Consider the following 15,606-nt stretch of genomic DNA (forward strand, 5'->3'; position numbering starts at 1 on the left):
TAAGTCCTCCAATATCTGAGAGTGCTTGGCGATAGGCGGTGACATCGCCATCTATTGAGGAGGAGTCTGTTGTGTCATTCAATGTAAGCAGTAGTTCTCATCGCTCCAAACATTTTGGTTTTGTTTTACTTTTTTTTGCGGAACTTAAAGTATAGTTCAATATCGATCTTTTTCCGATGCCCTGAACGTGAACTTGATCTTTCAATGATATTAAACTTGTGAAAAACATATATAGGCCTATATATATTTTATTTTTTATTTTTTATTTTTTTATTTTTTTACCAACAAGGTATTTTATAAAAAAACTTTTCAAGCACAAAATGACGTTTGGAATCAAAGGGCCATGGCGTGTGCCTTGCTCCTTGGATGCCACGCAGAGACTGGACTTTGCCTCTTTTTTTATAGCGGGCAGGGAGTGCAGCAATTACGTTCACGCCCAGTCCTACATAGCTTGCCATTCTCTTGTGTGCTTCAAGTCACAACAATTAACCAAAATGACAGGCTCTTTCCAGAACTTTTAAAATATTGTTTTATTTTATTAAAGGCCGTTGTGAGATATATTTATATAAATAGATTTAGAAGGGGAGATTAACAATGTCTAGGTACCATAAAGCTGCGATTGACGGGTATTTGGATCTACTGAAGGAGGCCACAAAAAAGGACTTGAACACACCGGACGAGGATGGCATGACACCCACCCTATGGGCTGCCTTTCACGGGCACGGCGATGCCCTTCAGCTGATATGCAGTCGGGGGTGAGTTAAAGCCCCCCTTTGAGAAATAAAAAATATATATGAACAACAGAATGATGATAGTTCTGTTTTCACACAGAACCATCATTTTCCTCTTCCTCTTAATATATGTCAATTTTAACATATATGACCTATTGATTTTAATATATGTGCACCTATTGATTTTACATAGGCCTAATATTTAGCCTTCACAGACAGAGCTTTTTTTGTAATTAGGCCTTAGAGTTAGAAATTGAAACTGAACTTTAAATCTTTTAAATCCTACATTTTACCTTTGTTATTCATGTTAAGTTGAGGATTTGGTCAACATGTATGTGATTGAGCTGTTGTCATCACCGTACTATAAACCTGTTTGTTTGGTCCTATGCTTAACTTAGTCTAAGTTAGTCTCTGATGTTTACTTTGAAAAAAAGTAAACTAATCCTCCACTGTATGGACTCTCTCATGCACTGAGCCAAATGTTAAATCATCCAAAGCCTGTTAAACAAAAGATCCCTTCATCCATAACCTCCCCCAACCCCCCTCCGTGTCTCTCTCAATATAACAAATATGTTCTTCAAAGTCTTACTGCTATGAGGCACAAATTAATAAATCAATTAAATCTTATATATTACAATGTTGATGACCAGGGTGCATAATTCTGTGTACCACATGTCAGTTACAGCCTGTGGTCATAAATACCTTCTGTTTGTTGAGTGACTGTTGCTATGATACCACTAAATGAGCTTTATTGCAAGAGGTATAGCAGGACTTTCATACTTAATAGCTCACTGATTAACCTTTATCATGTTGAAATCCCAGTGTCAGAGTTATTTTGTTTATTATTATTTGTTTATTATGCTTATTATTAGGTGAAATAGTACAAAACTCACTACATCTACTACATCAGCTCAATTGAATGTTAGTGCAAATGTATAAACAGAAAAAATAATATATATTTTTATATAATATATATAATATAATATATTTTGATGGACATCTTAGCCTTCATTCATAGTACAGTAGGTTGAAAGAGAAAGGGAATAAAATAAACCATTCAACCATCACAGGGATGGTATACCTGGTGCTACAGTACAGCTATCAAACCCAAACTGATAATTCTTCGTCTTCTTCTTCTTCCTCTTTTTCTTCTTCTTCTTCTTGATCTTCCTCTTCTTCTTCGTTTGCAGTGGAGATCCAGACAGGTGTGACATCTGGGGAAACACACCGTTGCACCACGCTGCCAACAATGGCCACATGCACATCCTCAGCTTTCTGGTCAACTTCAATGCCAACCTCTTCTCCCTGGACAACGAGTTCCACACGGCCATGGATGTGGCTGCGTCGCGTGACCGCATGGACTGCGTGCGCTTCCTGGACGCCTCCGCCTCCCAGCGTACCACCAGGGACCCCAAGCGAGTGGTGAGCCTGAAGAAGGAGGCCACCAAAGAGGCAGAGAAACGAGTGAAGCTCTGCGAGAAGGTCAAGAAACGCCACCAGACCAAGATGGACAAGATGTACCAGAGCAACGGCGGGTCCATATCCAAACAAGGCGCCGGGGCGCAGACGTCCACCACGGGCTCCCTGTCCAATGAGCAGTTCTCCAAGCTCATAAATTCCAAGCCCTCTGGTTCGCTCTCTGCAAGCGTCATGGGAACCCTGCAGAGATTTGGGAAAAAAGATAAGGGGGGCACCTTAACGAAAGGAGGAGGAGATGGGAATGTCGTCTTCGGGACCCAGGAGAAGCCAGAGTTTCTGGGCGTCTTCAGCGAGCAGGACGAGAACGAGGAGGAAACGGAGGACTCCAACAGGGGCGAGGATGATGGAGACGTCGCCCAAAACAAACTCTCCATCTTCAACCGACCTGGCCTCGGGGGTCTGACCTTCATGAAAAAGTTGGGTTTGGATGCCGATGACATGCCCAACGAGAGTAACGAGAACCTGGGCTTCCTCGTCCAAAACGAGATCTTCGGGGCGGGAGACGACGACGGAGGAGCCGGCGGCTTCGACGCCGACGTTCCCTGGGAGCAGGATGAGCTGGGGCTGGACGACGAGCTTGACGAGGAGACGTCCCCTTTGGACACCTTCTTGTCGACCCTCTCCCTGCAGGAATTCACCATGGCATTTAACCGGGAGAAGCTGGACCTGGAGGCACTCATGCTCTGCTCCGACGATGACCTCAAAGGCATTCGCATCCAGCTGGGCCCGAGGAAGAAGATTCTGGAGGCGGCTGCTCGCAGAACAAGTGCACTTTCAAATCCCGGCAAAATGAGAGTCACCGTCCTGTGATAGGATCGGAACTATTCAACTGTTGATTAGCAATGGTGTTTTAAATATACAAAAAAGAATCAACTGCTGCGTTTTTTGGCATGACACATGTATCGGTATTTGAATAAAACAGTCACGGTTGTTGACACTATTCATTTAATAAAACATATAACAGATGATTTGTAAAATGTGTGAGGATGTTGACATGGTCAGAAACCCAGTAGAGAAACGATAATATCAATGGCCAATACCTGGCACTAATGTTAAGCATAACAGACGGCAAAAAGCCACATACAAGAAAAACGAATTGCTATGACTACCATTTAATTTTTTAATGATAACAAAGAAGATTTACAACTAGGAATGTTGATTTATTATTTAATAAAACTCAGGAACCCCAGAGGTTAGACCATGACATGAATGTCATACATCATTATACCTGGAATTAATGTTAAGCATAACAGACGGACCCAGTGAAAAGCTACAGGAAATACTACAAAATCTACTATCTTGTCATGGCTACAAATGAATAAAGTTATTAATTGATAGCAAAGAACATTTACAACTAGGAGTGTTGATTTATCATTCAGGGGACTTCTTGAGGATTTAACAATTGGTGCGCACTGGTTTAAAGTAGGCAATGACTACTTTAATGACTACTTTAATGGCAATGAAAAGTAGGGTAGGAAATTTGGAGTAAGACAGATTTTGAAAGTATCCAACAAGAAAATCCCACCATCCCTTCAGGCCTCGCTTCAAAACACACGCTCAAAACACATGACTAGCTTGCAAGCTATAGCAATACATGAAGGCAGCACGACAAGGTATTTCACCCTTGGTGGCAATTAAAATTCCAAGGTCTTTGCCAATTTAATAGCATAAAATAGTCCACACGTCATATCCCTGTCATCAGAAGACCAAGCATACTTTCTGGTGAACACAAGTGCTGTAAAACTGCCAGCACCATGCCTGAAAAACAAACAAACATATTCTTTACTTCCCTAAAGAGCAAAGGACAGGATAATAAGAGATCTGTGGCCTCAGCTATTGGCAAGGCGGGCCAAGATAGCCTATGACAAAGAGGCAGACTGAAAGGAAACTCCTATTTCAACCCCTATTTCTTAAAAAATTATGTTTAACGATTCTGACCGGGCTCTTAATCGTTAAAAAAAAATAGGTCGAAATTTGGATTTAGCAGTCCAATTAGCTAAGGAAATGAAGGGAGGGCGCGAGGTACCGCCCCCTTACACCCCAAAAGGGGCGGGGGCATTACGCAATGGTAAAGTAACCGGAAGCCTTATGGAAGACTCCAGTAATGTGTTTTTCGTAGGCGGAATCCGGAAGAATCATGACCATTAATGAGGGGATAGTCAAACGCATTTCTCTGATAGGGTTATGGTTAGGGTTAGGGTTAGGGTTAGGGGTAGGAGTCAGCGTGCGAGTTTGCCTGTCCAATCCTAGCGCTTGAGGCGGGGCTTCTTCCGGATTCCGCCTACGAAAACACAGTCGCCTCCGGCAATGCGCAAGTTCTAGCAAATCTAATATAAAGATAGACCGGTTTGAAATCTAGATCTAAATGAAAATAAAAACAATTATTAAATACATTTTACATTAAATGGTGATCATTTCATGTTATCTATGTCATAGCAAATAAAACAACCGTTCAAAAGTAATATGAAAGTTTGCATAAACGTTTGTCCGAGTACGAAATTGGGTACAGGTGGGCGGAGTTATAAGTGAGAGACGTATATTTAAGGTGCCCTCGCATCTACGGCTCTGCTGTGCGACTTTGTAGAGTGTTTTGATTTTGACAGTGGTGTGAAGACGGTTATGCATTACAGGTAGATCATGTCTTTGGTTGTGTTTAATGCTATTCAAACTCTCCCTAGCATTGTTCCCTGCAATTGTATCACGCGGTATTCGTAAGAAAGATTTTTAAGGATTACGTGTTGTGATCGACTAACAGCCACGATATGTCGTTAAGGAATAAACGATGGTTTTCATGGCTATCTCTTTTCAAATCCACAGTTGGTAGTTTATATGCAGGCTACGTGTAACCTGGTCTTATCGTTTCTGCCTTATCTTGTTTGCTAAATGAGATGCTGGTGTATGGTAGACTTATCTTGTTAGGTTTAATGTTAATGTTAAACATTAAATATGTTTAATGTTAATCATTTGTTGCATGCATGCAACAAATGATTGCTCATTGTAATTCATAAGGACACGAATTACGTGTCCTTATTACGTAATTTATATACCTTCCTTACTCTACATTACAGGTTCGTCTAGAAAGTAGACATGGCAGCAATTGTTCCATTCAATGCCAACGCTGCGTCGTCAACGGTTGCAGACGTAACATTTGAAGAGGAAAACGACATTCATCAAGCCAATGCGGGCAGTGAAGACTATATGTTTGTTGAAGCGACACATCCCGACAAGGTCCTGCAGGGCCTCAACAGCATCCGTCTTAATAACGCCTTCTGTGATGTCACGCTGTGTTGTGGTGGACAAGAGTTCCCATGCCATCGCATTGTATTGGCGGCAATAAGCACCTATTTTCAGGTAAACGCAACTCCCAAACTGTGTTAGGTCTCTGCCTGTCATCCATGGGCAAGTCGTCCAAAAAACGACATGCAACTGATGTCGTCAAAAGTCTCGCCACCCATACTAAAACTTAGCCTGGTCCTACCAGACTCTCGAACTTCATTTCATTTGTGCTGGAGGGAAATGAAAATTGAGCGCAAGTACGTAGGCGGGCGGTGCCAGGCTAACTAAAACTGGCCTATAAATTAAAGTGAGTTTGTGTGCTTTTTGACAGCTCTGCCAAGAGTGCGACAACCCGTCTCAATTATTCTGGACAACCTACTGTTATGGCAACAATTGATTTGAAACAACATAAGTTTCACCTTTTTGTCTTTAGGCAATGTTCTCTGTCGATTTGATAGAGTCCCGACAGGAAAGGGTAGCCCTCAATGGGTTGGAGCCCCAGATGATTGGCATGTTGGTGAGCTACGCCTACACATCAGAGGTCTTCATCTCCAAAGCAAACGTTCAGGTAGCGTTTACCACGGTTTACATGCACACCTTGGCTTCTTTAAGGCTGAATAATCATGCGCAGACTAAGATATTCATATATTTGCATACCACACTTGCATGGTCATAAAGTTATGTCATCGATATTTGTTTGGAAAATTGTATTTACATGACAAAAGTGCATAGACTGATGAGTCACGGTTTAAACCATATCAAATCCAGTAATCAAACTTTGATAGTTACACAACAAACAATTTCAACCATTATCTTCCCCCGATCAGGTTCTTGTACTTAAACTTTGTCTCTTTTGTCATTGTCTCTGAAATAGCTTTGACGCTAACAAACAAGAAAGCATTTCATATCAAACAAATCATATGCTATAGGCACTGCTAGCAGCCGCCAACCTGCTGGACATCATGCCTGTCCGGGAGGCCTGCTGTCGTTTCATGGAGCGCCAGATGGACGAGACCAACTGTGTGGGCATCCACTGCTTTGCTGAGGCCCACTCCTGTAAAATGCTGGAGAAACAAAGCATGGAATACATCTTGGCAAACTTCAAACCTGTCTACCAGCAGGTACATTTGTACTGGATGTGTGTGCTGTCATGTGGGGGTGTGCCCGCTGTGAACACCGAGACGGTTACATCTTCTAGAGGTTGTTGAGTGTTTCTTATTCCTCATTTCAACATCCTTGAGCAAGGTGGCTGCCCCCTCCCCTCCCCCCGCCCAATTCCTCTTCAATGTAATAGTCCTTTGGACAAAATTAAATGTTGTTTTTAACTTTTCAAACTATATTTGTCATCTGAGCAGAACATCAACCTGGGGCTGTTGATTAACATTAAGTTGCAGTCCTTGATGTGTTTCTGCCCTAACACAGGAAGAGTTCCTGTCTCTATGTCTGGACAAACTGACGCAGATCATAGCCAGCGATCAGCTCAACGTTCCTCAAGAGGAGATGGTGTTTGAGGCGGCCATGTTGTGGCTCAACAAATGTAGCAGTCGTAAACAGAGCTTCGAAAAGGTCAGTATTTGAAATAGTGTTTATTTGTTCCCTGAAACGAGGGGTAAATGGCTGCCTAGCCTACTCTTGAGATGGGATCTCTTTCCAGGTCAATATTGTTATCTATGCACACAAATGATTATCGTCTTTGACTCATCTGTTGGTGAGCGTGGCTAATCTGGGCCATATGCCATGGGCCTTCAGCAGCAGTCATTAGCAGCGCCATAAACCTTTGACAATGGCCTTGGTGTGTAATCGTAAAGTCTGCAAGCACATGATCCATCCTGGCTCACTCGTTTTCACACCCTTTAACTCTTACCTGTACTAAAGTGGCTACCGTTAACAGTAGTGAACAAAAAGAGTGTGTGTGCTCAAGCCGTGGCCTACTGGTTAGGGCTTTGGCCTTGAAACTGAAGGGTTGCTCGTTCGATCCCCGACCCAGTAGGAAAAATGTCGGCGGTGGACTGCTCTCCCATGCCCACATCCACGGCTGAAGTGCCCTTGAGCAAGGCACCTAACCCCTCACTGCTCCCCGAGCGCCACTGTAGCGGCTCACTGCTCTGGGTTAGTGTGTGCTTCACCTCACTGTGTGTTCACTGTGTGCTGTGTTTCACTAATTCACAGATGGGATAAATGCAGAGACCAAATTCCTTGTACATGTGAGCATACTTGGGCAAAAAGCCGATTTACATTTATGTAAAATATGAAATACAAAAGGCAATTTCTAACATACAAATGTAGGCGAAAGTGTGTGTGTGTGTGTGTGTGTGTGTGTGTGTGTGTGTGTGTGTGTGTGTGTGTGTGTGTGTGTGTGTGTGTGTGTGTGTGTGTGTGTGTGTGTGTGTGTGTGTGTGTGTGTGTGTGTGTGTGTGTGTGTGTGTGTGTGTCATTGAAACTATTGCACATCGTTAGGGCGGGGAGAGTGATGCAAAGTTCAACGAGTGATGCTCCTCCCCCTAATGATAGGGGGTGGAGTTGGGGTAAGATGCCTACTAGTGCTGGGGGTGGGAATCGAGAACCGGTTCCTACTCAGAACCGGTTCCAACTAACCAATTCCATCGGAATTGTACGCCTCCAACGTTATCGATTCTTATCGATCCCTGCGTGACGTTTTCTGGTTTTCTCGTCGAGTGCCATGTGTTCAAAAGCCTGCGTACGAGTCAAGCGCGCTAATCAAGCAAATAATATATCCTGATTCGAAAATGGACAGAGCAGCCAGCCTGAGCGGTAAACTGCGACCCCAAGTCATCCCCGCTGACAGCAACACGCTGCATTGGTGGAGAGACGGGCTGCAATAAACCCGCTTCTCTCAACATTGACGCACAAATCCCTGTGTGTGCCAGGCACGTCTGTGCGCTCCCAACATGTGTTCTCCGCCGCACGTAACACCGTGAATAAAAAGAGAGCCGCACTTGATCCAGATCAAGTTATGTCTCCTGTTTAAGTTGTCATGTCATTGTTTGCGCTGTGCAGTTCCGTTTTAGTTTTTCATTGCATAGCCTAATTTTGTGATATGCATAGTGGCACTTTATATTGATTAAGTTGATATACTGTTTCAAACAAAGAGGATATGCCTTAGTCCTGTTTATGTCTCCTCTTGTCACATTATAGCCTACATTTGTGATTGAATCTCTGTTAGTGTTTGTTTGTTTTTTGTGGGGGGGGGGGAGGGCCTCGTAGATATTCAAATACATTGCTTGATATCCGTTCGAACGATTTTTCTTAAAGGTGACAGCCCGTAGTAGTAGTAGTAGTAGTAGTAGTAGTAGTAGTAGTAGTAGTAGTAGTAGTAGTAGTAGTAGTAGTAGTAGTAGTAGTAGTAGTAGTAGTAGTAGTAGTAGTAGTAGTAGTAGTAGTAGTAGTAGTAGTAGTAGTAGTAGTAGTAGTAGTAGTAGATAAGGCAGAGCGATCTGCATACAAATATCTTCCGGTTTCATGCTGATGATGACACCGATAGCTCTCAGACAGCTGGCCCCTCGACATCGGCTCAAGTTACCCCTAGAGTTTCTTTCCTACTTTATATCCTGTTATGGTGTTGTTCAGTATGTAGAAAATGTAATGGTTGCTTTTGGTGCAGAAGACAGTAGAACTCCTTTTTTGCCACTCAATGAACTACTCAGGAATCGGTAAGAGAATTGATAAGGAATTGGATCGATAGGCAGAATCGACAATGGCATCGATATTGATAAAAACTTATCAATTCCCACCCCTAGTGTGGGACCTAACCCATCCCTGCCTCTGTCTTGGTGGTGAAGGTGCTGGAGCACATTCGCCTTCCCCTCATCAGCCCCTACTACCTGCACGACGTCATTGAGTCCCTGGACGTGGTGAGGGAGGACCAGGGCTGCCAGAGGCTCATCTCTGAGGCCAAGGACTACCTTCTGCTCCAGGACCGCCGCGGGGAGCTGCACTGCCCTCGGACCCGGCCCCGCAGCTCCACAGGTATGCCGGGAGGGAGGGAGAGTGGGTGGGTGGGTGGGTGGGTGGGTCGGTAGATGGGTGGTTATGCTCTACCAAGAGACCCCTACGATGACCCACAGAGACGCATATGTAGGACAAACACGGGTGTCACTCATAACTCTTAACTATGGGCCTGCTACTTGTATGTCCCAGGGCACAGGTAGATGACTGGGGAAGATAAGTCTTCTCGCTGTGCCCTGGTACATAACGGTAGCAGACCCATTATGAGTGTTGTATACAAATACTCCTCAAGATTTTAATTCAATTCCAAGTGCGTATTTCTTTGTATAGTATTTTATGCTTTTATACTGTAAACAATTAAAGTATACACCTCACCCACCATCTTTTAAGAAGATCCCATGAAATGGTACCTTATCATTTAACCATCTAAAAATACAAATGAAATGAATGTGACTAGCCAACCTTTTATACTTTGAATAAAATCCACTGCATGACGAACCAAGCCCACCGGTGGAGCACTGCTCGCCTACTGCTCATGGCGCTGTGCTGTCCCCATGGCAACAGGGATGGTGGAGGTGATCGTGACGGCGGGTGGGGAGGACGACAAGGTGGTGCTGCGCAGCGTGGAGACCTACGATCCCGTCTTGAACCAGTGGAAGAACCTGGCCTTCCTGCCATTTGCCATCAGCAAGCACGGCCTTGTCGTGTCAGGTGAGAACGTGCACACTATTCATCCGATAGTCTTTTAAACAAGGATAACAGAAGAGGTGGCTGTGATTCTATGTTGTTTGTTTCTTAACGACCTTGTCCTCAATTAAATAAACAAAGAATGTAGTGTATTTTCTTTAACAAACGGTTCGAGGGACATCCATTGTCGTCCACAATCTAATTAAAACAACCTAGTTGTCCAATTGCATACATCTACAAATCCATCCTTTAGCATAATTTTTGGCTCGAGACATAAATGTTGGGCCTTGGTGAGGCAGAACTATATTTAGCATAGACAAACTAACATGACCGCCTACTTAAAAACAACCAAAGATAAAACCATGATGCTCCCAAATTAACTTTAATTGTTTTACCTGCCAGAGCGGACAAAACTACCGGACAAGCAGTTGGGTTAACCCTGAATTGTATCGCATGCCAAATGATCAAATCTATCCACCATTGGTGGCAGGTGTTAATTTTGTTGCCAAGTGTTTCCCTCCCCGTCCATGCTCAGTCTTACCCCATGTACCTGTGCGTTTCGTGTGGCGGTGCAGGCTCCACGCTGTACCTCGCAGGCGGGGAGTTCCCCGATGGCTCAGCCAGCCGGCAGTTGTGGCGGTACGACCCTTGCTTCAATTGGTGGGTGGAGATGGCGCCCATGAACGTAGCTCGCTCTGAACTAGGTGAGGCCACTGCCACCACCCAGGTGCAAGACATCAGCATCATCAAGTCATACAAGTACTCATCTGTGGTGAAGGATATTTAACCTTGGATAGTTCACCCTTCACAGCAGAATGACACAGATGTAATTTATCATAACACGTCCTAATGCTACTAGCAAACTCAGCTGAAATCCAAATTATTCATTGTTGAATAAATACACTAAACTTTTTTTTTTTTGTTAAACTACAGAGACTCACTTTTCTCCTCAAATCCAATTGCCATGACAATTGCAGTCCATTTAACAGTCATCTACTGGCACTATCTCCCACCACTAACATTATAACAATCGAAACAGGGCTGTGGTGTTGAAAGATAAACAGCGACACCTGCTGTTGTGAATGTGTAATGGCAACATTTTTACAATGGTCTGACGGCTTTCCCTTCTCTTGCCTCCAGGCCTGGTGATGCTGGACGGCTTCTTGTTTGCGATGGGCGGCTGGGAGGGGCATTCGCGTCTGGACTCGATGGAGTGTTACAACCCCCACAACAACACCTGGCAGTTCATGGAGTCTGTCAAGTTGGCAGTCACAAGTCCTGCTGTGGTGGCTCTGGATGGATTTCTTTATGTCACTGGTAGGACAGGGCTAGTACACACAATTGTAGCCATTTGCCGTGAACATTACCTGGTCAGGGGTTTGTATGCAATGGACCGGGTCATGTTTTGGCTCATGTACTGTAGTTGATGATGTCTCACAATCCCAGCCTGCATCTGCTGGTTTCAAACCCATTAAGGGATTGGTTGAATTGGGATTGAAATGAACTTAGTGTCGCATTTTGTTATTTAGCAGACCCTATTATCCAAAGCTGAAAGCACCCTTGGAAAATCACACTTCACCGATGTTTGACTTTATTGTTTTTCTATGAAATGTGATACTTTTTTATTTATTTGAGGATGTAATTGTAAACATTTAAATAGACAGCTTTCTTGCTAAATGGGTGATCCATATCTGCCACACCTAGGCAAGGGACGTCTGGAGATCTATAATGTGTACTGCTGGTTTATCCTCCTGTGCCCAGGTGGCGCTGTTCTGGAAGATGGTGACGGAACAGACTTGACCCAGGTGTACAACCCCAAAACAGCTGTGTGGACAGAGGTGGCGCCCATGCAGATCGCTCGCTCCGGTTCGGCTGCATGCACTCTGAAGGGCAAGATCTACGTCATAGGTAGGAGGCCGGTGGACGTTTCCACTGTTGTTGCCGTTTAAACTTCAAACTTGAACTGGGGTTTAACCAGATATCATGATACCAACATGTATTGTATTGAAGGGGTCATTCAGACTATAATGTCTGATGTAAAATAATATACTATAATAAGAAAATAAGAATGTTCTATGTTTAATATCGGGAGTATTCTTGCACAAACTAATTTTAGTCCAATACCGTAATTTTTATTAATTTATTGTGATGAGATGCCAGGGACTGAACTTCACAGCGAAAAGACTCTAATCTAATAATTAATCTCGATGATGTTGTTTTGGTTGTCTTGATTGTTTGTGTTTGGCAGGCGGCTGGCACGCGTCCACAGAAAACACGGACAAGGTCGAGTGCTACAACCCCGAGACCAACCAGTGGACAAAGTGCGCCCCCATGAAGGAGCGTCGCTACAGGCCCGGCGTCGCCGTGGTGAACGCCAAGATCTACGTGTTGGGAGGAGAGGAGGGCTGGGACAGGTGAGGTGCTGCTGGTGCCCAAAATTCACAGCAAAGGCGGTCTTTGGCGGGTCGAGAGAGAACTGACCATCGTGATATAAATGAGAAAAATGTGACTTGTTTATTTACATTTACAATGTAACATCTTTTCGGTATATTATCCAAATGATGCGGTGGGTGGCAAGAATGGACTTGATTCCAATGCGTTTTTTTTTTTGTTTTTTTTACCAACCCCATGCTAAAACTATGAGAGACGCGGTGATGTGTTTCTTCCACTTTTTCTTCAACATGCATCATAAAAACAGGTGCCTCACCATCAGGTACCACGACACCATTGAGCGGTACTGTGACGAGACTGACGCGTGGGAGATCGTGGGCGAGATGCCGTCCAGCCGCAGCTGGATTAGCTGCGTCACCCTGCCATTGCGGAAGGACTTGCAAAGCAAAGACAACATGAGACTGAACGAGACTACAGTGGTTGTAAGCTGAAGCTGAGGCTGAGGAGGAGGGGCGAAGAGAGAGACTCCTCAAAGCTGCCATTTTAGGAATGAGTGCTATGTTTCATGCGTCTGTTGGACGTGTGACGTAGGCGTGCAGCGCTGCCAGAACCCTAACCGTGGGACACTGAAGATAAGCTTCCAGGAATCTGTGTGCCACCGGGCTGCGTGTGCCTAGGTATTTTCCTTTTTTTTTGTTATATATTTTTCATTTATAATTTCCAGTTTTGCTCCTTCAGTGGCAAAACAAGAACTGGGACTCGCATTTGACAACAGACAGAACTCTCGCCACATGAAACCATGGTTACCGTTGTGACAGGACACACCAAAACCAGTGTAGGTGATCAGCTATTGTCTGTGCAGGGTGAACGGGGTCTGGATATTGTATTATGCATGTCCATGCACCTTAGATCTGACATTCAGACAACACAGTGTATATTTGTATCCAACTTGAAAATCGAAATGTTTATTTTTGGGCTTATTCAGCCAAGAGAATCTTTCATTTTGGGGTGAAAAAAGTGAAGTCTTTGCTATAGCAGAAGTTGCTCTATGGGCCAAATTAGCGAAATGTGAATTTTTGAAGATTGCTCAACTGAAAAAAAGGTTAACATTTGTATGTTCTGAATGTTGCGCGTCATATTTTTTTAATGTATTTGAATTTATGTAATTTTAATAAAGATGTTTAATGTTTTTCAATTTAAAAATGTTATGGTTGAATGCTGAAAATGGGCTGAGCAGAACAAAGCAGGGAAGGAAAAGGTCCTGTTTGCATTGGATGGGCTGCAGCAGTACAGACAGTAAATCTTTTCTTCACCTTCATCTTTTGTTCAGTATGGGGCTGGTAGAAATGCATGTTGGTCATCATACTGATACATTTGTTATGCTTGAAGATGAGGCATGATTTCAATCCACAGGTCTGTAAAACAATGTGACAACTGACTCGTTTTAAGTGTATTTCTATAAGAAATGTTACACCTTGTTCTGATGATATTTGGGTCACAACACCATACCGAAACAGTTGAGCATCACTGGTTGGGATTATCAGTCAATCATTGTACATGGACTTGTTTTCAGTGAGGAACAACACAGGGCAGCAAAAGGTCTATTAATTACCAACTACAACCAGGCTGATCGAGTCAGAAGACTATTACCAAGAAGGGACCAAGAAGTTATTCTTGGTCCCTTGTGGACAATGGGTAACGATCCATGGAAGAATTATGCTGGCAACATGCACAGCTCATAGCACCAAGGGACCGACTCATGAATGTGGGCTCGATAAGCCTTGCGAAGCCAGCCTAAATCTTGCAAGCTCATTTCCAGTTTTGTCTCGAGCAAAGATTCTGGCTATGAGGCTTGGTCACGGTAGTTTGTAACTCCCTTGCATGTCTTTGAGAGGGAAATTTTTACCCCATGCAAGAATACTCTATTTCAAATTGCAATACCTGTCCTATACTTTCTGATGTTAGGACACCCTCATTTCCCAAAAATGATTAAAGCACCCTTCTCATAGGGGTCTCGACATGTCAGTCTGACAGGTTTGGTTCCAACATATGAAGATGCAGACAGAAACTACTTCACTGCAAGGCAAGTACCAGACCAGTATTACAACAAAACAGGTGTTTTTACAGTAAATCATTCTCAGAGAGCCCAGACCCCTTATCTTACATCAACACAATTGGGATATCCAAACAGACATTAATACCACAAAGACAACACTACATGCAGGGGCCCAGAGGCAAGAAGCCCAAGTCTATGCTTCCTGGTCTGCGGTTGGCACAGAGTGCTGTGTTTGCAGCCTCCCCTTCTCACCCCCCTCCAACGCCCCGCTGTTGGGAGAAGCAGCAGGAAACAAGAAACCCAAGCTTTGTTGACTGGGCAACCTCTTAACAAAACCACTGCGTGAATCTCTCACACACACACACACACACACACACGGGTATAGTAAGAGATGTGTTGGGTTCTCTGGGGCATAGGTGAGTGCATGCTTATGTGCTGCATAAACAATTGATGAAGACCATAAACAACTATTACCAATCCTGTTAACAAAAACACTTGGGAGAGCTAACAGCGTATGCCATTCGGTTAAAGGGCATTCAGTGAAACACTGCCTGTAATTGTGTGTGTGTGTTGGGAATTAAACTGAATTATGAAGGAGGGAAAGCAGACTGAATGACCAACCAACAATCTGACCGACTGATCGATTGATTGGCGGAAATTGTACGAGCAGCAGGGCTACACCACACTGTCATCAATACTGTGTTTACGATCGGCTCAGTGGAGGTCTATAGAGAGTGGTAGTGTAAGGGGAAATGTTCTCCTGCCGTTAAGCACCCACACATATCATGCAATTTTTAACATTCTGGCGGCCAGAAGAAGCCGGATTATCCCATGCTCCATAGTTTGATATCCATAGATCCAAGTCTCACCTTCATATTCCATAGTCTTCACGTCTCAGGGCAACATTCATTTATTAATATTCTTGATTTACTTATAGGCTTACTATTCAAGTTTACCATTAAATCAATGATATATTACTGTATGTGTGTGTGTGTTTGTGCCGGTGTGGGTTTGTCTGTG

At 43.8% G+C, this 15,606-nt stretch overlaps 2 protein-coding genes across 4 annotated transcripts; both read left to right on the plus strand.

Moving 5' to 3' along the window:
* Positions 1-594: 594 nt before the first annotated feature.
* On the plus strand, positions 595-3,020 carry anks4b (ankyrin repeat and sterile alpha motif domain containing 4B; the record flags this gene model as incomplete). Its single annotated transcript, XM_084488934.1, has 2 exons — positions 595-755; positions 1,922-3,020. The coding sequence occupies 2 exons, from the start codon at positions 595-597 to the stop codon at positions 3,018-3,020; spliced, it is 1,260 nt and encodes a 419-aa protein (XP_084345060.1).
* A 1,769-nt stretch (positions 3,021-4,789) lies between these two features.
* On the plus strand, positions 4,790-13,801 carry LOC311383814 (kelch-like protein 24). 3 transcript variants are annotated; one of them, XM_084488613.1, is made up of 12 exons: positions 4,790-4,840; positions 5,279-5,561; positions 5,920-6,054; positions 6,416-6,607; positions 6,909-7,052; positions 9,287-9,473; positions 10,017-10,163; positions 10,715-10,843; positions 11,280-11,456; positions 11,901-12,047; positions 12,388-12,553; positions 12,838-13,801. In XM_084488613.1, the coding sequence occupies exons 2-12, from the start codon at positions 5,298-5,300 to the stop codon at positions 13,019-13,021; spliced, it is 1,872 nt and encodes a 623-aa protein (XP_084344739.1). In that variant the 5' UTR covers positions 4,790-4,840; positions 5,279-5,297; the 3' UTR covers positions 13,022-13,801. The 3 variants fall into 3 exon arrangements, with proteins under 3 accessions (XP_084344739.1, XP_084344740.1, XP_084344741.1); XM_084488614.1 differs by having other exon boundaries at positions 12,853-13,800; XM_084488615.1 differs by lacking the exon at positions 4,790-4,840 and adding an exon at positions 5,692-5,793 and having other exon boundaries at positions 5,546-5,561; positions 12,838-13,800.
* The last annotated feature ends 1,805 nt before the right edge of the window (positions 13,802-15,606 follow it).

This window comes from Micromesistius poutassou (genome assembly GCF_964030765.1).
Source record: "Micromesistius poutassou genome assembly, chromosome: 1".
NCBI lineage: Eukaryota > Metazoa > Chordata > Actinopteri > Gadiformes > Gadidae > Micromesistius > Micromesistius poutassou.

Coding starts and splice junctions, on each gene's coding strand:
- LOC311383814 (XM_084488613.1), top strand. CDS start 5,298: ATGGCAGCAATTGTTCCATTCAATGCCAACGCTGCGTCGTCAACGGTT. Junction 6,608..6,908: donor TCAAACCTGTCTACCAGCAG/GTACATTTGTAC, acceptor GCCCTAACACAG/GAAGAGTTCCTGTCTCTATG. Junction 12,048..12,387: donor GGGCAAGATCTACGTCATAG/GTAGGAGGCCGG, acceptor TGTGTTTGGCAG/GCGGCTGGCACGCGTCCACA.